The sequence below is a fragment of the Eublepharis macularius genome, chromosome 16, assembly GCF_028583425.1.
Source record: "Eublepharis macularius isolate TG4126 chromosome 16, MPM_Emac_v1.0, whole genome shotgun sequence".
NCBI lineage: Eukaryota > Metazoa > Chordata > Lepidosauria > Squamata > Eublepharidae > Eublepharis > Eublepharis macularius.
The window spans coordinates 15,866,488-15,893,023 of record NC_072805.1 but is presented as its reverse complement, the minus strand read 5'-3'; the positions used below and the strand labels follow the sequence as shown (position 1 = coordinate 15,893,023).

The following is a 26,536-nucleotide window of genomic DNA, read 5'->3' as shown; positions in this document are numbered from 1 at the left end:
AGCGTGGGGAGGACGGTATGCTTAAACTATGTGCCTTCCTGTCCCGAAAATTCTCTGAACCTGAAAGAAATTGGAACGTTTGGGAAAAGGAGGCTTTTGCTGTAAAGGCGGCACTCTCCACCTGGAGGCATTGGTTAGAGGGAGCCCACCATCCGTTTGAAGTATGGACGGATCACAAAAATTTAGAAGCTTTACGCAGCCCTAGAAGGTTAAATGCCAAGCAGCTCAGATGGGCAGAATACTTTTCTAAATTCAATTTCACTTTGAACTTTTTGCCCGGCAAAACTAACTTTCTTGCCAACGCCCTATCACGCATGCCTCAACACAAAAGCAAAAGGGAGGAGACAATAGACACTGTCTTTTCACCTACGCAATTGGGAGGAGTGGTCACAACGCGCAGTCGCGCAGCCCAGCCTCCTCAACCAGATCAAGGGTGGAGACTAAAACTGAAATCTGAAGTAGAAAAGGAGGGGGATAAAGTACCCAAAGAAAAATTGCAGCAATCCGAACAAGGAGAGTGGCTATGGGGGGATCGATTCTATGTACCCAACAGCTTAAGAAAAGAAGTGTTACAACGTTGTCACGACGCCTCCACAGCTGGCCACTATGGGTACTTAAAAACACACCATCTAGTGCAACGGCAATTTTGGTGGCCAGGCATGCGCAAAGACATTTCACAGTATATAGCGTGATGCCCCATTTGTCTCAGTGCCAAGTCACGCAAGGGCAAGCCACCCGGACTATTGCAACCTTTAGAAATGCCAAACAAGCCATGGGAAATCATATCCATGGATTTTATCACAGATCTTCCCCCCTCCAAGGGCCACACTTGCATTTTGGTCGTGGTAGATTTGTTCTCCAAACAAGCTCATTTCATACCCTGCACCACCATACCTTCGGCCCGAAAACTAGCAGATATCTTCTTAAAGCACATTGTTAAACTACATTCTTTTCCGTCAAAGGTGATTTTGGATCGCGGCGGACAGTTTGTTGCCAACTTCTGGCGGGAGCTTCTACAGCTTCTAGGAATTGAGCAAGGTTTAAGTTCCAGCCATCATCCTCAAACCGACGGACAATCCGAAAAAACTAATCAAATATTAGAACAATTCCTCCGCTGTTATATCAACTTTCAACAAGACAACTAGATTGATTTACTACCCTTAGCGGAATTCTCGTACAATAACAGTGTGCATGCATCTACAGGGGAAACCCCCTTCAAAGTAGTATATGGCTTCCACTTTAAGCCCTTCCCATTTGAAGCGCTCCCCCCTCCTTCGGCAGCCTCCAGAGATGTTTCGGAATGGTGGGGGGAAGCAGCTCAACAATGGACTCTAATTAAACAACATCTTGACAAAGCCAAACAGGATTACAAAAAATACGCTGACCGCCACCGTGTGGCTGAATGGGACTTACAACCAGGAGATTTAGTTTATCTGTCCACAAAGAATTTAAAAGTTACTCAAACCAGTCGGAAATTAGCTTTGAAATTTCTGGGACCTTTTCCTGTTCGTAAAGTACTTAATAAAGTGACTGTAGCCCTGGATTTACCAAAAAATCTGCACCATGTGCATGATACATTCCATGTCAGCCTTTTGAAAAAAAGTTCCCCCAGCAAATCAATGGCACACCCGTGCCCCTTCTATTCCAACATTGATTGATGATCAAACCCATTATGAAGTACAGCAAATTTTGGACTCTAAAGTTAAGAGAAACCAGTTATTTTATCTCATCAGATGGAAGGACTTTGACTCTGGGTTTGATGAATGGGTGCACACTGTACATGTTCATGCTCCTAGATTAGTTAAGGCGTTCCATACCCGTTATCCGCATAAACTGGGGGGAGGAGCATTTTAGAGGGGGCAGAAATGTCAGGTTCAGAATGTTTGTCTCTATGTATAACCAAAGAAACTCCATTTTAATTCTTTTAGTAATCTGAGTGCTTCTTTCACAAGTGCCAAGACGCTCCCTCGCAGTTATCTCACAGAAGAAGAATGTTTTGACTTCAGCTTTTCCAGCCTTGGGAAACTTTCACTTTCTCAGCTTCAAGCGGCTTGTTTTGAGAACTATGGGGGGAGGCTGGGCCTTCTGGGGTTTGATACTCTGTACCTTGTTCTTTGCCTATCATTCATAACAATACACGTGTACCAGCTCAGATATTGCATCTAGGCCAGTGGACTATAATGGTTGCCTTTTTCAGTAAATCTTTTGAAAACAACGGACTCTTGTCTGATTGTAGAAGGTAGTCTGGATTACAACTATTATTTAGCCACAGATCTGACATAGTGGACGTTTAAAGAAGCAAGGAAATATTGGATAGAAATACATGAAGAAATGCAAAAGATTAAAATTTAAATTTGTGATACCAAGCAATATTACCAAAAATGCATAGTGTGTGATAACAGTGGCAAGGGTGATTTTTGCAGCAAAATGGAAGACAGAAAAGTTCCAGATCTGAAGGAATGGACGAATAAATGACATGCTACAATGGCAAAATTAACATCTTATATTAATAATATGCCAACCTCAGAATTTCAAGCAAAATGGAAAATATTTTTGACTATTTAGCTAAAAATCAAGAATAAGCAAGAATTTTAAGTTTAAATTAGAATAGGTAAAGAGATTGGCAATATATGTTGTAATACACATTTATAATAAAATAGTGAAGCAAAAGCAAAAGGTGACAGAAATAGGATCAAAATTCTAAATGCAGCTTTTTAGCAACTTGCGCGCAGAGACAAAAATCTTTCGTAATAAGCAGTGTAAAGGAATAGAAGACAACAAAAAAAAGGAAGAACAAGAGATTTGTTCCAAAAGGTATGAGAAATCAAAGGGAAATTCAAGCCATGGCTTCAGATGCTGAAAGATCAACATGGAAATACGTAGATCCAGACGAGTTAGCCATGTTAGTCTGTAGTCACAAAACAGTCCAGTCCAGTAGCACTTCTAAGACTAACTGACGAAGGGAACTGTGGTTCTCAAAACTTATGCTACAATAACGTCGTTTGATTTTAAAGGTGCTACTGGACTCTACTGTCATGGAAATAAAGGATCTGATCAGGATAAAATAAAGGAAAGATGGAAACAATGCACTGAAGTACTATACAGAAGAGATGGAAGGATGACAGATACCTTTGAAGAAGAAACTTTTGATGAAGAACCAAAAATCTTAGAACTGAAGTAAAAGCCGCACTCAAAGCATTTGGGAAAATCAAAGCACCTGGAGTAGATGAAATACCAATACAGCTATTTCAAGCTACAGAAATTGAGTCCACAGAAATTGAGATTCTTGTTGACAAGAATCTGTCAACAAATATGGAAAACAATACAATGGACCATGGACTGGCAATGCTCAGTCTACAACCCAATTCCCAAAAAAGGAGATGCTAAAGACTGCAGCAACTCCCGGGAGTGACGTCGTTGTGCCACCCCCAGGAGTGCCCCCAGGAGGCCCATTCCTGCGCCCTTCTTCCCTGCCGGCCAGGTGAGTGGTGGTGGTGGATGGAGGGTGAAAGTGAGGGATCCTCCACCCCCACCGGGGGAATGGGATCCCTATGCGGAACTGATGACACAGAAGCCAGTTTTACAAAGATTTCTTAAATCTTTCCTAATGAGAGGAAACTTCCCAGTCTTCTGAGTAGGGGCAATGCTCTTCCTCTTATATGTAAGAACTGCCAGTATCTTTCCGTTAGAGGCCCTTAGTTGCAAAGTGCTGCCTTTCTGGAACTTGACTTTCCAGTTCCCAGAAGACGTGTATTACTTTTCCAATTGCCATTAATGGGGTTTGATATATTTGCTTATGTAGCCCTTAGTCCACTAGAGGGAGATAAAGAGTTGGGGTATTCCTTGTAAGGTAAAAAAGGCACAATTTTCCCTGAGAGATTGGAGGGCCTGAAACTGCAGGGGAAAGCACTTTCACCTCAGAAACATTCCTTTCTATTAACATTTTAGTATTTTTTTAGGTTTGAAAATTTCTTATACTAATTTCTTACACCAATTACTGGAAGGGAGGATTGTGTTTATATTAATTGGCTGGCGCAGAGTGGCAAGCCGCAGTACTGCCGCCCAAGCTTTTCTCATGACCTAAGTTTGATCCCGGTGGAAGCCGGGTTCAGGTAGCCGGCTCAAGGTTGACTCAGCCTTCCATCCTTCTGAGGTCAGTAAAATGAGTACCCAGTTTCCTGGGGGTAAAGTGTAGATAATTGTGGAATGCAACGGCAAATTACCTCGTAACAAAAGTCTGCCCATGTGATGTCTCCCCATGGGTCAGTAATGACTTGGTGCTTGCACAGGGGACTACCTTTATCTTTAGTTTGTATTTTGACTATTGTTGGGACTATTTGAAATGGGTGTTATATGTATATTTTCCCCCCACTCTGCCATGGAAGCTTGCCACATGACCTTGGACAAGAGACTCTCTCTCAGCCTAACCTACCTCACAGGGTTGTTGTGAGGATAAAATGGAGGAGGGGAGAACAATATAAGCCACCTTGGGTCCCTTTTGGGGAGAAAGGCCAGGTATAAATGAAGTAGGTAAATAAATTTTAAAAAAACCCACTGCTGACAAACCAAGACACAATAGCCATAGCCAGGGCTGGATCTACAGTTGCCCGTGCCCGGGTCAATCCAAGCCTGGCACTGTGTGATGATGTCACTTTCGTGAGGTCATTATGCAGGGCCCCCCAGAAGCGTGCCGCCCACACTGCTGCTGTAGGGAAGGGAGTGTGCGGCAAGCCAGCCGCCCCAGCACATGGTGCGCCGCGGAGCTGGCAGCAGCAGCACGGGCAGCTGAGCGGAGGGTGTCAGTTCTAAGGATGGCAGGCTATGGCAAATAGACCCTTGTACCCTCACAGCAAGTACTCCATGGTCTTGGTTGAAAAGGCTTTATTTCAGGAATCATGTCATATTCATAGACAGGTCCAAAGGTTGACCAGAAAGTTGACAGGAATAGCTAAATGTGTGAAAAGCATTCTTCTTATAGAGCACAATTACTTTCCCCCCCTCCCAACAGCAAAACATTACTTTTGGCACAAAGTAGAACTTCTCTGCATAGTTTACATATCAAGTCGAGACACCAGGCAGGCAGCAGATTAAAAGTGAAACACAGTTATTCATACGAACGAACAGTGTACAAGGTCAGAAGCACTGAGAGCTTCAGAGCAGTTAGATAAGGCACCTGCAGCTTCAGTAGGCCTGTGAAAGCAAGGCAAGTTATGGCATCGGCAATATGACATCATGGGGCGGCTGGCTTGCCACGCACTCCCTGTTCTCCAGTGGTAGCACAGGCAGCACGCTTCCGGGGCGTGCCCTGCGCTGCTGCCAGCTGCCCCATCAGTGGCCATAATGAGAGTAATACCAAAAGAGGGGGGCCAGCCGTGGTATAACGGTCTGAAAAAAATGGGGGGGGGTGTTGAAAAACCCACCACAAGCTCTATGATAAATATACAGGTGTAAAAACCTAATCAATCAATACAGGATGAAACCTTTTCCAAAAGCAATTGTCTTCAATTATTCAATCATACAATGTTGCATACAGACAATAATTCATGAAACACTGTTCTATACATTATAAACTTTGCAGAGTGTAATGACGAGTTCCCCAGTGGGGACCGGGAGGGTTGAGTCCAGATGAGAGCGTCCTTAACAAACATTCAAATGAGGACAATGCCTAAAAGTATTTCATTGGACAGTCTCTCACACGTTGTAAGCGAGCTTCCCAAGCGTGCCCAAAGGGACGACGTTGGCCAGATGTTCAAATCGCCTTTTCGTCTTCCACTTCCTCAGGGGCAAGCGCTATACAGAGAAAACATCTACGGCTCATTGATTCATACAGGCACATGCTATGAAAATTCTTTCCAAGGTAACAAAATAAACACTCACCTGCACACGTAAGCACAGGGCTTCTCAACCCACCTCCGAGAATGACGCCGGCAATTCCTGGCGTATCTCTTATGTGGATCTATCGATTTAAATATACAGGTTTTTACACCTGTATATTTATCATAGAGCTTGTGGTGGGTTTTTCAACACCCCCCCCCATTTTTTTCAGCCCCATCAGTGGGGCAGGCGAACGGCGCAGGCGGCCTTCCAGCCCTCCACTCAGTTGTCTGCGCTATCATTGCCAGCTCTGTGGCATATGCTCCTGGCTGGCAGCTGTGCCTGGCACCACCAAAAAGAGGGTGCCGTGGGCAGGGTAACCCTCCTGCCCCACCTAGATATGGCCCTGGACATAGCATCGTAGCAGTTAAGATTGGAGGGTCTGAAATTGCTGACAGTGTGTGAATGGTCCAAGGTCACCTAGCCAGCTTCCAGGGCAGAGGTGGGGTCTCACAGATGCTACTCTGGACATTCTAACTGCTATGCTGCACTGGCTGTTTAAGGGATTGTGAGGCAATTCATCACACCATCTTCCATGTTGTACAATCCAGATTTTTTAAAAGAATGTTGGCCCCATGTCCGTTTATGTTTCAGAGTTCTACAAGGTTCATTTTTTCTGCCCCGCAGCTAAACCTCCTCTGGAAAGCACTGGGAGAGGTCTCCTGGAGTTAATGGGGTAAAATGCCACCCACATGGGGACAACAGGCGGCCCTTTCTTTCCCTTAAATCAGAGTCAGAAGATGCAGTGAATGTCAGAACTGGCACCCGGAGGCAGCAATGGGATGGATTGGGGCCAATCAACTGGGACGCCAGCCAGGTAAGTCTGAGGTACTGTTGGTTGGTGGAGATGCCAATCGAGGAACTGGGTTACGGCTCGCCATGGATGAGGTTATACTGCTCATGAAAGAGCAGGTTCACAATATAGGTAGGAGGTGTTGTTGGGGCTGCAGCTATATTTAGATGCTTAACAGAGCAATCCTAAACAGAGTTACTCAGGTCTAAACCCATTTAGGAAAGGGTTTGAGTATAGGAATACAGTTGAACCATGGAGTTCCAGATAACTGACCTGGTAGGGAAGGGGAGTCCACCGAGGGCCAAAGCCCTGAGCCCTTAGCAGGTGACAGAAGCATAAAGATCATGGATGGAGCATGTTATGGCCCTAAAGGGGGAAGTTACCCAAATGAGGTAGTTCCTGGGTACCAATGAACGAAATCAGAATAACCCGTGCCATATTTCAACCCATGTTGAAAACATTTTACTGCATCAGGAATCTGTGGCAATGAGAGGGTCCAATCGGAGAAGCCCACATAAGACATCCCAAATAAGATCTCAGAGAAGAGGGGGAAAGGGGTATAAAAGGCAGCCCCAAAGACGAGGGTGAGGCAGAAATCTCCTTTGCTAGATTTCTTCAGACCAGTCAGTGACGCTTCATCAACTTGGCCAAGCCTCATTTTGGGGAATGTAATGCACGGTTGCTGAAATTCTGTTTTATGTATTCGATAAAGCTATAGATGCTTTCAGGACATGTCAGCCCCCTGTCCCTTCCCTTACCTTCACAATGGACGCCCCCTCAGGGAGGAATTCCCACATGACAGCTGTTCCTCTCTATAATTGTAACTCTTGTGGTGTGAATTGCGTTTATTTTGCTGTGAGTGATCTTGAGGGTTAACATGGAAAGGCAACACAGAAGTGTTTTATCAATCAGTCTATTATATGCTATACAATGCAATCAATAAATTATAAGTGTTTAAAAAAAAGAAATAAATGTCTCAATCAAATTTCAAAACACCAATCAAAACATCTACTCTGTTACTTGCAGTATGTTATTCATACTGCTGGATGGGTAGTATTTTGTTCTATTATAAACCAGTTCTAACTGCTTAGGTTAGACAAATAAAACTAGAAGGCAGGTGTGATAAGGAGAGGGCAAAGCATATTCTCTGGATTCTTTATAAGGACAAGAGCTGTTGTCCAAAATGAATGTTTTTAATAAACAAATAGACTGATGGTACCTATCCTGCCAGCAATATCTGTTCTAGTCCACGTGGTACTCTAGAGAAATTAGTTCCCATGGAATGTTCAAGCGCCTCATAGTAAGATTTGTTTCTTTCTAATTAGTGTCAAGTTCATGAAAAATTACACAGCAAGAAAAACCAGTACCAGGCTGAGGCGATTAGTCAGCTGTCAGTAGTACACACAGATTCCCGTTCCCGACCAAGGGCCACAATCCTGACGTATACAGTCCAAGTACAAAAAATGTTTCCTCACCTTATTGAATCAGGCTCTGTGTTCATCCTTTTAAGGAAATCAAAAAGTGCCAATCAGATAACTACAGAGCATTGTATTGTGCCATACTCTGCCTGGAAGGTGGAGCAAAAAAAAATAGCAGGTTCTTCTGGTAAGAGGTATTGAGGGATGCATCAGAGGGGAAGGAAGAAGGGAGGATGTGTTGCTACATGTGGTTTGACTCTGCCGCTTGGGCAAGGACTAATCAGGTAGGGCAGAATTTCAGTGGAGTTGGGTGTTGAAGAAAGAAACAAAGAGAGGTAGTGCCTCACAGATATCCTGCCAGGGAGCTTGGGTGTAAGGAGTATCAGAGAAAACGGGTGGGCTCATTTGAGGGAGTGGGAAATTTTAGGTTGGGTAAAGGTGGCAGTGTTGCAAGAATAACCATGGGTAGGGATAAGCAGTAACCATATCTAACTGTTTATGTTTTGGATTGTCAGGAAAAATATCATTTTCAAACAGATGTTTTAATATTTTTGTGGCATCACACGTCTGGGGAAATGGCATTCCAGTTCATTTGTCTTCATGATGGCAAAGATTCAGCTCCAAAGATTTCCAGATTAGAAGCCGCATCTCTTAGCCTCTACAGTGCAACAGCTGTCAGCCATCTTTTGGGGCTAATTTTCTGGGCCTTCGTAGAGCAGCTTTTTCAGAAAAGCCATGTGAACTTTACACTGACTGGGTTGTCACATCTCTACCAAGAAGTAACCGTAATTATGGGTTGTTATACCCTCAGTGCTCTGGGCTGTCAAAGAATTTATACTCTCCAACCAATGTTTTAGTGTTTCTCTGGTAGCATAAGCCATGCTTGAACTCTGTTGCATGTCAGATATTCATACCTATTTTTCCTCTGTCCAGCCTTGGAAGTAAATCAAAGGTTGTGAACTCTTGCTCAGTTATTTTGGGGTTAGTCAGACGCCAGCTGGACCACTTCCAAACTGGTTCTTTGCATTAGGGAGGGGAGAGAAATTGGGCCTCCTCCTCCAGGCGCTTGTCTCCCTTCGGAGTTCCTGTAGAAACACACCCTTAAACGGAGATCTTTGGACTCTTTAAAAGAGAGAAGCAAGCATTTCACCAGAGGCAAAGATGAAAATGTTACCTGCTGGCTGGTGCTGGTTGCTCTTCGGAGCATTGCTGTGTGCTAAGTCAAGTGCTGAATCGACAACAGAGACCAAAGGTACCTCCTTTCGCTTTTTGTGAGAAAACGTTATGGTGACATTCAAGGGACCTACTTTTCAAGCAGAGGCTCATAAAATATCCTTCCTGAAAGGGCTTTTATGCTGCTGTTACTTTCGGAACAGTCTTCGCTTCCTGTTTCTTTTAAGTATAGTGTGCAGCAGAGCAGAACCCAAATGTTTGTGTCTGCATGAGGCTTGTTATGCGAGATCTGAATTGTTTGTTTTATACACTTCTGCTAATATCTTTGTTGCAAAATGCATGTGTCCATGGGAATAAGTCTTGTTGCATTCAATGGTATGTACTTCTGAGTAAACATGCAAAGGATTACACTATTAGGTTGTAGCCTCCTTGGAAAACCACAATGGGAGAGTTAAGGGTGATGTTTCTAATAAAGCAAAGATGATGTGAAAGGAATAATAACATTCATTCGAAAGAAGTGAATAAACAGCTTTGAGGTCAGGGTCTAACAGCACAATTCATTCTAGATTTAAGATGCTCTTCTGGTTAAGCTTTAATAATATGTGACTCTTCAGGCCACTATGCGGGTAGTCTTTTTATTTATTTTTATATATTTACATTTAATTTCTCTCCGCAATGGGGACCTAAAGCAGCTTACAGCTTACAACATCGTTCTCCCCCCGTCCTCCTCTTGCCCTGGTGGTCCACTAATGTCAGTGCAGAAGAGTTGGTATCGTATGCCTTCCCAACAGAAAGACTGACAATGGCTGCATCATTTGACATTGTACTATTATCTTGCTGTAGGTGCCATGCTTTAGACCAGTGATACTCAGTGACTTGGGAGCCACAGGGGGGGGGGGTCTTTGACATGCCATTCTTCTGTGCACTGTCCCTGAAGGTGGTCCCTAGCCCTTGTTTCAGGAAAGTGGGCAAAGCCCTTGCCCAGGTGGGCTTGTGGTTGGCAGGTGGTTCCCACCTTGAAACAACTACTGCCAGAGGAACAGGGAAGCTGTAAGTAGACATGGGCACGAACGGAAAAAAAATACCAAACAAGCTGTTCGTTGTTCGTTGCCGACACCAAACACGAACATCTGAACTTAAACGAACATGTCCTGTTAATGAACGTGTTCGGTGTTTGGTGTTGGTTGTTCGTCAGCGCCAGAGTGGCCCCCTTAGCACTTAGAGAGCCCATATTCACAGGGAATATGCAGCAGGCTCTCCTCCAGCCATCACCCAAGTTTGGACAAGATTGGAGTATGGATCTTGGAGTTATACATTCCCAAATTTGACACCCCCAGGAAACTCCCATTCAATACAAATGGAGCCACCCTCTCCAGTTCACTTTGGCCACGTGCAGTGCACCTGAAGGCAGGCCATCTCCCCTCTAGGGGGGGAGTCTTGCCGCACCCCCTATGTGCCTGCCTGCCAGGCCTCCGGGTCGGAGGCTACTACTCCGCTCATGCAGCAAGGTGGTTGATGACTGCGGCCACTGGGCCTGGCAGGCTTGTGGAGGCGGTGGCGTTCTGCCTCCCCTCTCAGGGGCACCCCCCATTTGCCCACCCTCCTCCCTGGTTGGCGGCACCCCCCTTGTGCCCACCCACCAGGCCTCCGGGTTGGAGGCTATTATTCCGCTCAAGCAGCAAGGTGGTTGTGATGACTGCGGCCACTGGGCCTGGTGGGCTCGAGGAGGCAGTGGTGGGCTGCCTCCCTTCTCAGGGGCAGGGGGTCTTGCTGCCGACCGGCAGCACCCCCATGTGCCCACCCGCCAGGCCTACGGGTCGGAGTCTACTATTCTGCTCACGCAGCAAGGTGGTTGTTGACTGCAGCCATTGGGCCTGGTGGGCTTTGCCAGGTCTCCAGGTCAGAGACTATTACTCTGCTCACGCAGCAAGGTGGTTGATGACTGTGGCTGCTGGGCCTGGCGGGCTCGAGGAGGCAGCAGCATGCCGCCTCCCCTCTCGGGGGGGGGTCTGGCTGCCAGCCGGCAGCACCCCCCATGTGCCAGCCTGCCAGGCCTTTTATACCTTCCAGAAGGTATAAAAGGTGGTTGATGTCGTTGGCCATCACAGACCAGGGCCAATTCCAGACGGCCCTCCCCATCCCAAAACGTCGTGCATCGTTGCGCGGAAAATGCGAAATATCGTGTTTTCTCGCGCAAGTTTTGCGCGACATCGCGCAAAACTTGCGCGAGAAAACACGATATTTCGCATTTTCCATGCAACGACGCGCGATGTTTTGGGATGGGGAGGGCCGTCTGGAATTGGCCCAAAATGACTCAGTCACAATTTGCTAAGAAAATCCTCCATCAAGACAACATGGCATATGTGGAGGCCTCGTACACACAAACACACAACCTGGTAGGTCAGACACTGACGTACGTTCACCAGATGGGGTACTTCACGGCATCGGGGCGATGGTGTTGTCCACACCTCGCGTCATGTACCGTCCAGCCAAAACACACCAGCTGGACATGCATGGAGCACTGGACGCCCCTCCAGTGTTGAAGCAGGGGCTGCCTCCCAGATAACCCACAATCCTGCCTTTGTGGAAAGGATGGAGTGCGGGACCCATGCCCCCTTCCTCAGAGGGAACAGCAGGTGCCATTTATTGGGGCCACTGTGCAGGACAAGTGCATGTGCCACAGTTCCTCAGCTGCCCCTAGTGCACAAAAACCGACATCTGTGGACAAGAACCACCTTCCTGCCTTCAAGGAAAGGACGCGAGTCGTGGTGGAACCCATTCCCACCGGTCAGAGGGGAGAGTCGGTGCCATGGACAGGGGGCACTGTGTTGCACTACCATATGCACAACAGCAGCTGAGCTGGCCCTGTTGCTCAGGCAGCACTGGCAGACACCAACTACGTTCCTGCATTTGCGGAAAGGACAGGCTGGACGGGACAGATAAGAGAAGTCCCCTAAGGGTCGGTGTGGTTCCACAGGAACCATGAAGGACCACGAAATTGTCAGGGGGAGAAGGGGGGTGGGAATGGGAAGAGCTCGATCGTCAGCGGCTGCTGACATCAGCCAGCGGCCTGCTGTAACAGAAAGGAGGGGATGGGGTGGTGCAAGTTGTTGGGAACGGACTTATGGCAGTACTTGAGAGGGAGAGGAGCAAAGAGGGACGACCAAGTGGTCTGTGAGGGGGGGAACAAGGGGTTCTTGCCATGGTAAGGAGGGAGCCGGACCTGGAAGACCTGGTGACAGGAATGGGAACAGCCCGATCTGTCAGTGGCTGCTGACATCAACCACCTGCCTGCTGTCACGGAAAGGAGGGAATGGGGTGGTGGAAGTCATTGGGAAGGGATTCGTGGCAGTACCTGAGAGGGAGAGGAGCAAAGAGTGACGATGAAGTGGTCTGTGGTGGGGGGGGAAGAGTTCCTGCCGTAGTAAGGAGGGAGCCGGACCTGAAAGACCCAGAAAGAGGAATGGGAAGAGCCCGATCCGTCAGCAGCTGCTGACATCAACTACCTCCCTGCCATCACAGAAAGGAGGGAACGGGGTGGTGGAAGTCGTTGGGAAGGGACTCGTGGAAATATCTGAGAGGGAGAGGAGCAAATAGGGACGATGAAGTGGTTTGTGAGGGGGGGAACCAGGGGTTCCTGCCACAGTAAGGAAGGAACCAGACCTGGAAGACCCGGCAAGAGGAACGGGAAGAGCCTGATCCATCAGCAGCTGCTGACATCAACCACCTCCCTGTTGTCATGGAAAGGAGGGAACGGGGCAGTGAAAGTCATTGGGAAGGGATTTGTGGCAGTGCCTGAGAAGGAGAGGTATGGACCGGGAACTGGAAAGATCCCAAGTGTTGAGGCCCCATTCAAGGAACCCACAGAGGTACTCTGCACCGGCAGCTAACGTCACCCACCTTACTGCGTGAGAGGAAAAGATGGGATGGACAGGAAAGGAGACGTACTTGGGTGGGGTCAGAGTGGTTCCAAAGAGAAAGAGGAAGAAATAGGGCAGCGGCAGTAGCTGACTTCAGCCACCTTCCTGCCTTTATGGAAAGGACGGAGTTGCGGGACCCATTCCCCACTGCTCTGAGAGGACAGTGGGTGCTTTGGATAGGGGGCACTGTGATGTTCAACTTCATGTGCAACAGCAGTTGAGCTGTTCCTCGTGGCCCAAAGAGGCAGCAGCCGACAGCACTCACTTTCCTGCCTTTGCAGAAAGGACAGAGTTGCGGGACCCATTCCCCCCTGCTCAGAGGGAACAGCGGTTGCAATGGATAGGGGGCACCATGTGGCTCAATTACATGTGCAATGGCTCCTGAGCTGTTTCACAAGTGCCCAAAGTAGGCTGCCGCCAGCATCACCCACCTTCCTGCCTTGGCAGAAAGGAGGGGATGGATGGGACAGGAGAGGTCATGGGGGAGGGTTGAAGTAGTTCCATCCAGAGAGGGAGAGGGAGAAAGAGTGACATGGAACTTTTCAGAGAGAGGAGGACAAAAGGTTACCCAGAGGAACAGGATCAAGAAGACCCAAACCTATGCGAGCCATCAGCTGAGGAACCCACCGAGCTGGCCTCTGGACCTTTGCAGCCCCGGGATCTGAGGGAGACTCGAGCGCAACACCAACACTCAGATACTTGACCAGCTCAGGCACTACTAATTATCTAGGTGAGCCCTCAGCAGAGGTGCCCTCCCAGCTTGACCCCTGGCCTGGGAAGCCGTGGTCATGAGGAGTCCTCCTGAGCCCTCAACCTCACCGTTCTAAGTGGCACTGTCCCTGACCCCGAGGGAACAACCGCCGCAGGGGCGGCCTGCCTGACCGTGCCGCTCCCACTTGACCCAACTGTGCCAGCCCTCATTCGAAATACCTGGTGGACTTGACAGGTAAGGGTGTGCGCTGATGGCATGGAGAACCAAGGGACAAGATGCTGCAGTAGCCTGCGGAAGCCCACAGCCTCCACAATGGATAGGGGCAAGCCATGTAGGGCAATCGTCTCTGCCAAGACGCGAAGGCCCGCCTCCTGAGCCCTCAACCATGCTGTTCCAACTGGCGCAGCCCCAGCCCCCAAGGGAACAACCTCCACAATCGAGGCCTGCCTGAGAGCTCCGTTCCCACCAGCATCACCCTCAGGGCAAGGATTCTTGCCCGGGGTGGAATCCGGTGACCCTCCCACTGACCCCTGCTCAGGAGAGCTGGTAGCCCTCTTTCTCCCCCCAACAGATGTTTCGCTGGGTGAGGACGGAGACCACAGGCTTGGGTGGTGCTTCTTCAGGTGCCTAATCAGGACCGTCGATGACAGGTGTTTGGGGTTCTTGCCCCTGCGCACCAGGACATCATAGGCACAGCACCGCACCACACGGCAGTCATTAGGAAGGGCCCGAAAGTGCCTCCATATGGAGGTGTTGAAACGTGGACTGCTAACTGTCCCAGGGGAAGGACGACGAGGGGTTATAGGCTGCCCCTCAGAGCTGGCCATGGACGACGCAGTGAGAGGTGGACTGCAGGCAGGGACACCACCGAGAGTTTGGGTGGGGACAGGAGGGATGTTTCATGAAACACAAACCATTCCTCCAGGGAACCCTCACTCACCTCCTTCTCAAAATGTTGAGAGAGATCCTCTCCCCCCTGTTAAAAGACCTCTTTGGCCTCCTCCACAGCCCTCACAGTGGAGTGGGAGTGGTAGTACTCTCTGCTGCCCCTGAGCCACACCCAGTACTGCTTGCCACGAGGAAACCAGGAGGACTACCTTTGCACTTCCCCCCACGACTACCCGTGGCCACCACAACAGGAAGACTCATTGTCACACCAAACTAGAATTAAGGAGGACAGAAAAGGAGAGAACACTATGAGCCCTCAGCAGAGGTGCCCACAGAGCTTGGCCCCAGAGCCTGGCAGCAGCCCTGGAACCAGAGGCTGGGGCTAGAGCCCTAGCCCAGCACTCCCAGAAGCCTGAACAGAACAGGCACTGAGACTACTACTACTACTACTACTACTACTACTACTACTACTACTACTACTACTACTACTAATAATAATAATAATAATAATAGGGTGAGCCCGAGTTGCCCACAGAGCTTGGCCCCAGAGCCTGGCAGCAGCCCTGGAACCAGAGGCTGGGGCTACAGCCCTGGCCCAGCACACCCAGAAACCTGAACAAAACAGGCACTGAGACTAATAATAATAATTCTTAGTGCTGTGAAGAACTAAGAACTGGTTTTATGAATGGTTACCTATGAATGATACTGATGGATTTTTAACTATTGTGTAGTCCTTGACGAAGATCATAGGAAACGGGGCACATTAGGATCTGGATAACCCGTCGGAGGACTACCTTTGGATTTTTTACAGCCAATATGAAATAATAACAAGAAACAATATACAAGAGATTGATTTTATTTTACTGGAACTCTCCACTCGTTGTTGGACTGTTGCATACAAGGACCTGTGAAAAAATAATATGCTGAGTTGTTACTATGCACTTGCACTTTAACAATATATATGTGCAATGAATTTTTGTAGCAGTTTGTAGCACCAGCACTTTATCAATTTATGGTACCTGTAGTTTAGCAACTTTATTAATGGTATTGTATATGTGGAGTGTAGTATTTGTTTTATGAATTGCTATTTTAGAATTATGTGTTTTACTGTGTAATGTGTTTTATGTATTAAATACACTGGTTCCACTGTTGTCAGACACGTCACGTGGTTTTTTGCTGTTAATATTCTGCTAATCAGCTCTCTATTTGCAAATTTTTCCATTTATCTTCTATAATGTCCATAAATGACCACATCTTAGTTGAAAATTAAATTTCTCCAAACTTGTCTTGTATCCATTTGTAAAAAAGCTCCCAAATGTCATTATAGGTTGTAGTGTCCAATTCTTTCAATAAACGCTACAATTTGTCCATTTCAGCCGTCTCAAGTATTTTTTCGACCAGGTTTTCTTGTGTTCGGATAGTTGTCATTTTCCAAAGTCTCGCATATGCAGTCCTAGCTGTTGTAATTATATTCAACATCAGATGCTTTTGCTCCTTATTGACCGGGACCGATATGTGGTTTAATAAAAAAAGTTCTGGTTTCAAAGGTAGTGGAGTCATAAGTATCTGCTGTAGCATTATATGTACCATCTTCCAGAACTCCACTGCTTTTTTGCATGTCCACCACATATGATAATAAGATCCCGGTATATTCTCACACTTCCAGCAATTATTTGACATATTTAAGCGGGATTTAGCTAACCTAATTGGGGTTAGGTGCCACCTATAAAACATTTTATATACATTTTCCTTCAATGAGGCCGATTTTGTCATCTTTAAATTACTTTCCCACATTTGTGACCGTTGCTCTGAGTCTTGTCTTCTCATACACAGTGTGACCAAAGTATGGTAGCCTCAGTTTAGTCATTTTAGGTTCTAAGGAAAATTCAGGCTTGATTTGATCTAAAACCCACTATTTTGTCTTTTTGGCCATCCATGGTATCAGCAAAACTCTCTGTCAACACTACCTTTCAAATGAATCAGTTATCTTCCTGTCAGCTTTCTTCATTGTCCAATGTTTACATCCATACAGACTCAGGGCATAGGGAAATGCAAAGAAGAGATGGACAAGTATTGTCCTCCTTTAGTTCGTGATTGTTGTAGCTAAGAAATAGCAGAAAGAACAAAAGAGCCAAGCTGCTAAAAGGAGAGTTTTATGCCTTCTGACATTATCTTTGTTGACTTTTCTTAGGTGAAGGAAATGACCACCCGGAAGTGATTACTGCACAAGGGCGCCTTCGGGGCAAAGTAGTCAGTGTGAACGGTATTGACCAGCCTGTAAATGTCTTTTTGGGGATCCCTTTTACAAAGCCACCCATTGGATCCCTTAGATTTGCTCCTCCACAAGCACCCGAGCCCTGGAGTCACGTCAGAAACGCGACATCTTTCTCTCCAATGTAAGAGCCGGTCATTTTTCACTTCGCCGTAATGCCTCTTGTGCTACATTTTTAATTTTTTATATGTCCCTTTCCTTTGTCGATTCACACATTTTAGGAGTGCACTGTTAATCTGACTGCAAAGGTATGCTATTGCAGCAAAATGAAATGGAGAATCTGGTGGCCCCTTAAAGATGAACAGTGTTGATTTCAGTGTTAATCTGTGAATCTGACAGCTCTGGCCCGTTGTCCAGTTGTCCCATCCAAAGCACTTTTGTGACACTTAGCAACTTTTAAAGGATGCATCTTCTGTGCACGTGTGCATTTCCAGTTTGTTATTTTTTTCCACAAAGTCTAATGACTATTTTTTTACTTCCCGTACCTGGAATTCAGATAACACCGATCCAGCACAGATCTCAGCAGTTCTGAAGCTTACAGAATAATAAAGCTATCTTAGCTAGAGGTTACAATAATTACCTGGAGCTGAGCTGCCTGGGATCTTAGCTCCCACATACAGTTGGTTTGAGTAGCAGCCAGGCAATAAAGCATGCAAAAATTAAAATCTCTCTTTTTTTTGTAATAAAATTTTATTGGATGGGTTCACATACATTTCAAATACATTTTACAACAATATACCCCTTTTCTTAATATATGTTATCCCACCCCCCTCCCCTTTTCCCTTGTTGACTCCCAACAGCACTCTGACCCCTTTTCCCCTAATAACTAACTCTAGTCTAAATTGCTTTTCCCCTATAGTTTAAGGCAAAGTTTTATCTTATATTTCTAAATCTCTCAGTAGTTATCAAGAGACCACAACTGATCTTTCATGTCCCATTTCTTTTCTAAATATTTTTTAAGTTTACCCCAATCTTCCACAAATTCCCTTGGATTTCGTTCTTTCAATTTCCTTGTTAATTTGTCCATTTCCGCCATGTGCAACAGTTTCTGAATCCAATCTTGAATTTCTGGTAGCTCCTCCTGTCTCCAGTGTTGAGCATACAGTAGTCCTGCAGCCACCGTCATGTGATAAACCAGGGCTCTATCCTTAACATTAACATTTTCCATATTTAACCCCAATAATAACAGTTCTGGCCTTTTTGCTATATTACTTTTCAGAATTGACATTTCAGCTAAAATCTTAGACCAAAATAGCTTAGCTTTTTCACAAGTCCACCACATATGATACATTGAACCTTCATGTTTTTTACATTTCCAGCATTTGTTTGACATTTGATCGTTGGCATTTGCTAGTTTTTTTGGTGTTAAAGACCATCTGTACATCATCTTATAGCCGTTCTCTTTTAGACTAGTAGCTGTCGATATTTTCATTGTGTTTCTCCAAAGTGTCCATTGTAATTTCTCTATTAAAATTCATTGCCATTTTACCATTTGAACTTTAACTGTTTCATCCTCCGTGTACCATTTCAACAAAAGTTTATATATCTTAGAGATAATTTTTAGGCCATCACCTAACCTTCTTCTAGGTCCCCATGCTCCTGTCTAAAACCTTTCTTTCTTTTATCAGTTTCAAATAGATCTTTAATTTGCCTAAATTGTAACCATCTATATTGAAATGGTAACTCTATATTGTCTTTAATCCTAGGTTCGTTTTTGTCCCACTTCAACAGATCTTTGTAGGTTATCCATTCTTCTCCTTTATATTCCAGACTTGGGTTCACAACTTCAGCTGGTACTATCCACAATGGTCTTTCTTCACCTAAAAACATCTTATATTTTTGCCATACCACAAAGAGATTCTTTCTAACATAATGATGAAGAAACATAGAGTCCATTTTGTATTTATCATACCACAAATATGCATGCCATCCAAACAGCTTATTGTGTCCCTCTAGAGCCAATAATTTACGATTAGACAATTTTACCCATTCTCTCAGCCAAGTTAGGCATATTGCCTCATGATATATTCTCAAATTTGGTAATTGCAAGCCCCCCCTTTCTTTGGCATCACATAGCACCTTCATTTTTATTCTTGGTTTCTTCCCTGCCCACACAAATTCTGCAATTTTTCTCTGCCATTTATCAAACTGCTTTTTGTCTTCTACGATTGGAATCGTTTGTAATAAAAACATCACTCTAGGTAATACATTCATTTTAACTACTGAAATGCAACCTAACAGAGACAGATTTAGCTTATTCCATTTAATCATATCTTTTTCTATCTGAGCCCATAGTTTTTCGTAGTTCTTAAACAAATCTATTCTTCTTAACTGTTAACTCAGTTCCTAGGTATTTTGTTTTCTGAACCACTTCGCAATTTGTTATTCTCATCAAGTCCTGTTGTTTCTCCTTTCTCATATTTTTACAAAGCAATTTGGACTTAGCTTTATTTATAAAAAATTTTGCCAGGTCTCCAAACTCCTTTTGTCCAATAATATTGGTAATCTCTGAGTTGGTTCTTCTACTAAAAACATCACATCGTCCGCAAAAGCTCTACACTTATATGAGAAACCTTTGATCTTTATTCCTTTAATGTCTTCGTCCTCTCTTATTTGCCTCAATAGGACTTCCAACACCATCACAAATAATAAGGGCGAAAGTAAGCATCCTTGTCTCGTACCTTATCTTACCTCGAATCTTGCTGTTACATCGTTATTTAAACATAGTGTCACTCTTTGGTTCTTGTAAATAGCCTTCACTGCCTCTATGAAGTCTTTCCCCAAGTCCATCTTTTCCATTGTTACAAACATAAAGTCCCAATTTAAGTTGTCAAAGGCTTTTTCTGCATCCGCAAAGAAAAAGCCTATCTCCTTATCAGGGTGCTTGTCATAATATTCCACGGCATCTAACACCACTCTCAAATTGTCTCTGATTTGTCTATTTGGTAAAAATCCGGCTTCTCCAATCCAGTCCATTAGTAGTTTCTTAAGCCATTCTGCTAATATCTTGGCAAAAAATTTATAGTCATTATTTAATAAAGATATTGGCCTATAGTTCTTTACATCCGTTAAATCTTGTGACTCCTTTGGTATCAACGAAATAGTGGTTTCGTTCCAAATGTCTGGAAAGCCTTCTCTTTTCAAAATACCATTCATCAGCTTTCGTAGGGATTGCACTAGGTCCATTTTCATTATTTTATAAAACTTTGCTGATATTCCATCCGGGCCCGGTGCTTTCCCCACTTTGGTTGACTCTATGGCATCCAAAATTTCCTGTTCCATAACTTGGCAATTTAAGGTCTCTTTCATTTCCTTTGTAATCTTTGGTAATTTAGCTTTTTCCAAGTATTCATTGATTTCCCCTTTTCTATTGTTCTTTTCTGAAATAATTTTGCATAACATTTATAAAAAGTTCTCTTTATGGCTTGATGGTCCATTACATCTTTCCCATCTTCTATTATTTTATTAATTATATTTTTTTCGTTCCTCTTTTTAAGTTGCCAAGCTAGATATTTCCCTGGCTTGTTTGCCCCTTCAAATGATTTCTGCTGTAACACCCTCAGTTTCCATTCTAGTTCTTTATTAGCAAAAGTCTTTAACTGTTCTTGCAATAACTTAATTTCTTGGATTATTACTTTCTTACCCGGTCTTTTCGTTAACTCTTGCTCTTTTTTTGAAATTTTCTCCTGAATTTCTTTAAATTTCTCATCTCTTTCCCCCCCCCTTATTGTTCAATGTAATCAAAATTCCTCTCATCACTGCTTTATATGCATCCCACACCGTATGCATTGGTACCTCTTGGTCTACATTGTATTGGAAGAAGAATTTCGTTTCCTTTTGGATATATTCTACATTTTCTTGCTTCAGTAACAGATCTTCATTCATTCTCCATCTTATTTTCCTGTGTCCACTCAAGGCCTTCCACATTACAGGGTTGTGATCTGAACTCACTCTTGGCATTAATTCAATTTTCTTTGTCATAACACTCAACTCCTTTGTTGTCCAAATCATATCAATTCTCGAAAACGATTGATGTCTTGCCAAGTAAAATGTAAAATCTTTAACTTTAGGATTCCAGCTTCTCCAAACATCCACCAGCTTTTCCTGTTCTAACAGTTCAAAAAACAATTTTGGTAACTTCCCCAATTTTTGCTTTGTCAGCTTAGTTTTCCTATCTACTTGCAGGTCCACTACCGCATTAAAATCTCCCATAAACATTATTTGGTCATATGAATGTTGGTCTAAATTTTGTATAATCTCCTTGAAAAATTCATGTTTTGCTCCATTTGGTGCATATATTCCCAAAATCAAAGTCTTTTTAGAGTTCATCATTATTTCAACCGCCACATATCTTCCATTTGCATCTTTAAAAACTAATTTAGGATCCAATTGCTCTTTTATATATATCACAATTCCCCTTTTGTTTTGCAGTCGTCATAAACTCTTTCCCTAATTGACCATTTTTCAAAAATTTTGCATGTTGCTCTTTTATATGTGTTTCCTGCAAGCATATTATATTGCAATTTTGTTTCTTTAGCCAATGAAATATTACTTTACGTTTTTGTGGTGAGTTCAATCCATTAACATTCCAAGATATTAATTTGTACTCCATCATGTTATTTTCTGTCTGTTCTGGGAAAGTCCTTGTCATTTTCTAATAAGAATAGATCCATCTCATGCTTTGCCTTAATAGTGATTCTCTTTGCCTGAAATTGGAAGCTCAATCCTTCCGGGAGTTCCCACCTGTACCTTATGCTCTCATCTCTTAACTTTTGCGTCAATTCTCTGTACTTCTTCCTTTCCTGTAGAATTCTTCTGGGAAGCTCTTTCATAATTCTCACTCTGTTCCCTTCTATTGACAGAGGATTTTCAAAATGTTTTTTCAGGATTTCCTCTTTCACTCTTCTTGTTATCAATTGAACAATAATATCTCTTGGTAGATTCTTCTGTTGCGCATAGGTGGAATTGACTCTGTATGATAGATCCAAATTTGTTGCTATCTCTTCTGGTTGCATATTTAAAAATTCCGCCAAAATTTCTGTTATTTGCTCCTGCGCTGTCTGCGTTGTAGACTCAGGCACGCCCCTAAATCTCAGCTGATTTTCCGTGATCTTACATTCCATTACAGCCATCCGTTCCTGCAGCACTCGATTTTCTTCTTTCAGGTTAGATGTCAGCCCTGTAGTTTTCTGTTCCATTTCTTGAACTGTCTGATTTGTTGTTTGCAGATCTTTCTTAACTCCCTCTATATTCCTTGCCAGCTTTCTTATTTCTGACTTCACAAATTCTTTTATACTTCTTATCATGCTGTCCTCCATCATCTGCATCAATTGACTCAGCTCTTTGTTGCCCTCCAACATTTTTCCCCCCAGTATTTCTATTGCTATTTCTATAGTTACCTGCCATTCCTTCTCCGCTTTCTTCATCACTCCTGGACTTGATTTTGCGCCCCCCCCCACAGGTATCTGCTCTCTTTCTAAGCTCTGTTTTTATTTTCCAATATTTTTACTTAATTCCACTAATTTAAAGTCTATTTTCTTTTTAAAAATCCAGTCCAATTTAAGCTTTCAAAATGTCGGGCACAATTTTTCTATGGTAACTTCCTGTTTACTTCCTGATTCCTAGAATGGCTGGCAATATCTTCTGTTTCAATTAAATTCTCACTCCTTATTCTCGTGGTTTTTGCTTTGTTTTGCTTCCGCTATCTTCTCTCTTCCTCTGCTTCCTTGTTCCTGTTGCTTCTTATCAAATTGGGCCTCTCTAGGCAACTCCTTCAATGCTCTCTGTCCTCTCGCGATATTTGCTGCACTCGTACTCCGACTCCCTCCCTTTTCTCAGGGTTGTTATCTCTGCCGCGACTGCAGGTATGCATAAACAAAAAATACTTTTTTGTGTGCTTTAAAGTTTGTCAAGCTCTCTTTTTAGTCCCAAATTTATTTTCTCTTTTCCTCTTATGTCCCAATCGTCCACTGTGTTAAAATTTGAGTGGGTCTCTCTTCTATTTCCAATTCCGGAAAGTAAGATAACAATCTTTACCTCTTATGTTCCTTGTGGGATCTTCGTGCTGTTTCTTTTTGTTTCCAATTGTTCAAATTTGGTCTCGAGGCTTGGTTTCTGGTGACCTTATGCCAATTGAATGGCTCAAAGAGCACTGTAGAGATTTTAGCTCACCCTTCTCCAAGGGGACCTCAAGGTGGTGGGGGAAATCCTTTATTCAGAACTCCCCCCGTCACTGAGTTCACACGCTCTCAGGGTCTTGTAGCATTCGAGACCCTCCTCTGCCTGAGAAGAGGCAGCTGCCGGTGATCCAAGCACCTGGCAAGCCCAAAACAGATACTCTTGATAGCCCAGCTTCTGGACTATGTCAGGTCTCCATTAATCACAAACCAGAAGTCGCAAAAATTCAAATCTCAAGCAGCACAGCATGAAATCTGAAGATGCTGATGGTGATTCAGTTCTGCAAGTTGGTGAGTTTCAGAAGCTAAGGCCCTGGTCCAGTTATAGGCTTCTGACCAGTGTTGTCCAATTAGAAGGCCAGTTTCTAGTAACTTTCCAGAACTGCCTCCTGAATGGTCATTATTGCCCCCTCCAAGCATTGCAATCAGTTTGCACCACTCTCCTGATCAATGGCCTTGAGTTGCTAATTGGAAAGAACATTTCTATCCAGGTGCATTAAGCTAAGAAAACTGAGCTCTTAAGTGTTCTATTAACACATGATGTACCAGGGTTCTGTTGCATCATGGCAGAGGGCTGTCTGGGGGCACTAGTGAGGAAGGAGCCTCACAAACCTTAAAGAATAACTGATAAAAAAAATCCTGTGTTGTCCCCAGAAACCTAATGAAAGGATTCCATGTTTGGGCTGTTAGCAGAGTTTATCGTTTAGCAGTGGAAGTGTGATCATAAGTGGTTGTGAGCTGGTTCTGCTGGCTGGTGTGTGTGTAGGAGAGAAAACAACAATGCATGCACTTACATTAAGAAAGGAAATAAGAGTTCTTTATTGTAGGAACTCCATAGTCTTATAGGAAAGGAGGAGAGACAGATCCTGTCTACTTATCTAGTTTAGTTTATTCGGTGTTTAAGGATCTAGTCTAAGGATGCCATGGATGCCAGGACAAGTCCTGCATCCATGGTTCCAAGATGGAAGAAGGAGAAGGACAGATGGTGTCTGGAACAAAGCCAGGAAAGAAGAGTGAGAAGGAGGATGTGGAGGAGAAAGTCCTGAGAACGGGAACGAAGGGATAATAAGAGCAGTAAACAGGATGCCTTGACCTTTCCGTCTTTCTAACTCTTTGGTTTGTCCTCCTCTGAAACCTGAGGAGCGGGACAGCGCTGAATCCTCCTCTTCCAACCATAACAACGTTTATTTCTGCATAAGCTTGCATCCAATGAAGTGAGCACTGACCCATGAAATAACTTTTCTTACTCTTTAAGGTGCCTCTAACACAGCTACCCATTTGGAATGGCCTCCCAGGGTAATGACCATGAGTTTAAATCTATAGTGCAAGCAAACACAAAATGTCATCATATCACACACTCACTCATGCCAAAATGTAATTATCCAAGGTCACCATAGGTCGGAGGTGACTTGATGGCACATAACACACACACACAAACACATACACACAATATCCTGATGATCCAGACATTTTGCTGGCTGATCTCACTGTTGTTTGCTCTCCTTTGCTTTTATTCTATAGATGTCTGCAAGATTTGGGATGGCTTGATATGTTTCAGAGTTTGGTGAATGCCACATTACCTCCGTTGACTACATCCGAAGATTGTCTCTACCTGAATATTTACACCCCAAACACGAAAGCCCAGTTGCCTGTAAGTGAAATTCTGCTTAATTTATGTAGTAGGAATCGTCATCATCATCTAAGTTTTGAAGTTCAGCATCTCTGGGAGAAACACACAACGATTATTGCAGTAGTGACAGGAGCGCAAAGTGCGATTCCAAAAGGCCTAACTAAACACCTGATATCAGCATAGACAGGATAACAACTGGCCAGTTGCAAACAGCTGTAGTATTTCGAACAGACCACGTACTGATATCTGGCTGACTCCTAGATTCTTGGATAAAATCTAAATCAGTGTGGGACCAAATATTCGAGCCCTAACATCTGGTGGACTGTGAAAAAAAATAATATGCTGTACATGTATACAAATATCATGAGCCCAAGGTTCCCCAACATGGTGCCCGTGAGCACCATGGGGCCCACCAGTACTTCCTTTGGCACCTGCAGAGCTTTTCAGAAAGTGGGTGGGGCCATTGTAAGGTGGGGCTTATTTTTGTTCAAATGAAGGGTTTGACACTGGAGGATCAGGAAGACTGGTAAGCACCTGATTTTTCCTTAGTCACCCGTCCAGCTTTTCCTCTTACCAGGGGGTGTGAGGAGGGAGGCAACTCCAGTAGAACCCATTTGAGGTTTGGCTCTGCCTCCTGGGGTAGCCCTATTGGGTTGGTACTCCCCTCCCCTCTTGACATTCCAAAGGTGCCTGCAAGTTCAAAAAGGATGGAGACCCCTGCAGTGATCCCTCCCACAGGCTTACAATCTAAAAAGTCAACATGTGGAAACATTAGAAGGGATAAGAAAGGGGGAAGGGGGGTAGGCAGGTTCATTGGTTGTCTTATGTTGTCTGATTGCACAGCTTTATAGCCCCTAATCCTCCTTGAGTCTCAGCAAGAAAGATGAACTATAAATAAAAGTCAAGAAATAAAAGCTCATGTTCAGGGTATGTTGTTGCAGGCAGGAGAAAGGAAGTGCAAGCTGGTGAAAAGGAGTAGGAAGAGGGATGAAACCGGAGAGCTAATCCAAGACTTGGCTAACAGGACAAGTATCGGTAGAACAGAGGAGCCAAAGGGACGAAGAGGGGAGAGTCTCCCAAGGGCTTCCTCTTCCTGCATGGAACGCTGTTGCCCATGCGTGTTTTTAGAGCTTCTACGCAATGTCACGTTTGTTCATTCCGGGCATAGGGCTTTCTCTTTGACGTTGCATCATAGGAAAACCTCTTTGGATCCAATTCAATGGAGCAAATGCAGGGTGGTGGCTGTGGGCAGAGCCCCATGTGGAAAGTCAGTGCAGGAAGGTGGCAGAACTAAGTTCCGTCTTCAGATTGGCAGGGTGAATCTCTGCATTCCCTAAAGGGGGGGAGCCCTACTTTTTTCTTGTCCCAGATGAACCTTGCGGTATCTTTAATTGCAGCTCAGCTGGGAAGGGGCAAAGGGGGGGACTGTAAGCCTGCAGGGGGAGCAGCACAACTCTTGTTCCATCAGTGCTTCTGCACCAACATGAGAGAATGGCGGAGAGAGGTAGGGTGGGAATAGCAACAAGTGCGTGCAGATGGCTGCTGCCCTACTTGTCGCTGCTTCTGTGGTGGGGGCATCTTTTTGCACCCCTGTATGGAAGCAGCCAGAGAGTGAGAAACGTAAAACAGGTCAGGAGCATGGAGAGATCTGAAGTGGGAGGGAAGAAGAAGCTTAAATTA

General features: G+C 44.6%; 1 protein-coding gene across 1 annotated transcript in view; it reads left to right on the top strand.

Annotated features, from left to right (window-relative positions):
- The first annotated feature begins 8,961 nt into the window (after positions 1 to 8,961).
- The window catches only part of LOC129343935 (fatty acyl-CoA hydrolase precursor, medium chain-like), a 42,304-nt gene continuing 24,729 nt past the window's right edge, over positions 8,962 to 26,536 (top strand). The window contains exons 1-3 of the mRNA XM_055000347.1: positions 8,962 to 9,337; positions 16,970 to 17,174; positions 24,748 to 24,877. Of these exons, the coding sequence (XP_054856322.1) occupies positions 9,247 to 9,337; positions 16,970 to 17,174; positions 24,748 to 24,877 (426 nt within the window). The 5' untranslated portion in view covers positions 8,962 to 9,246. The remainder of the gene's footprint in view (positions 9,338 to 16,969; positions 17,175 to 24,747; positions 24,878 to 26,536) is intronic.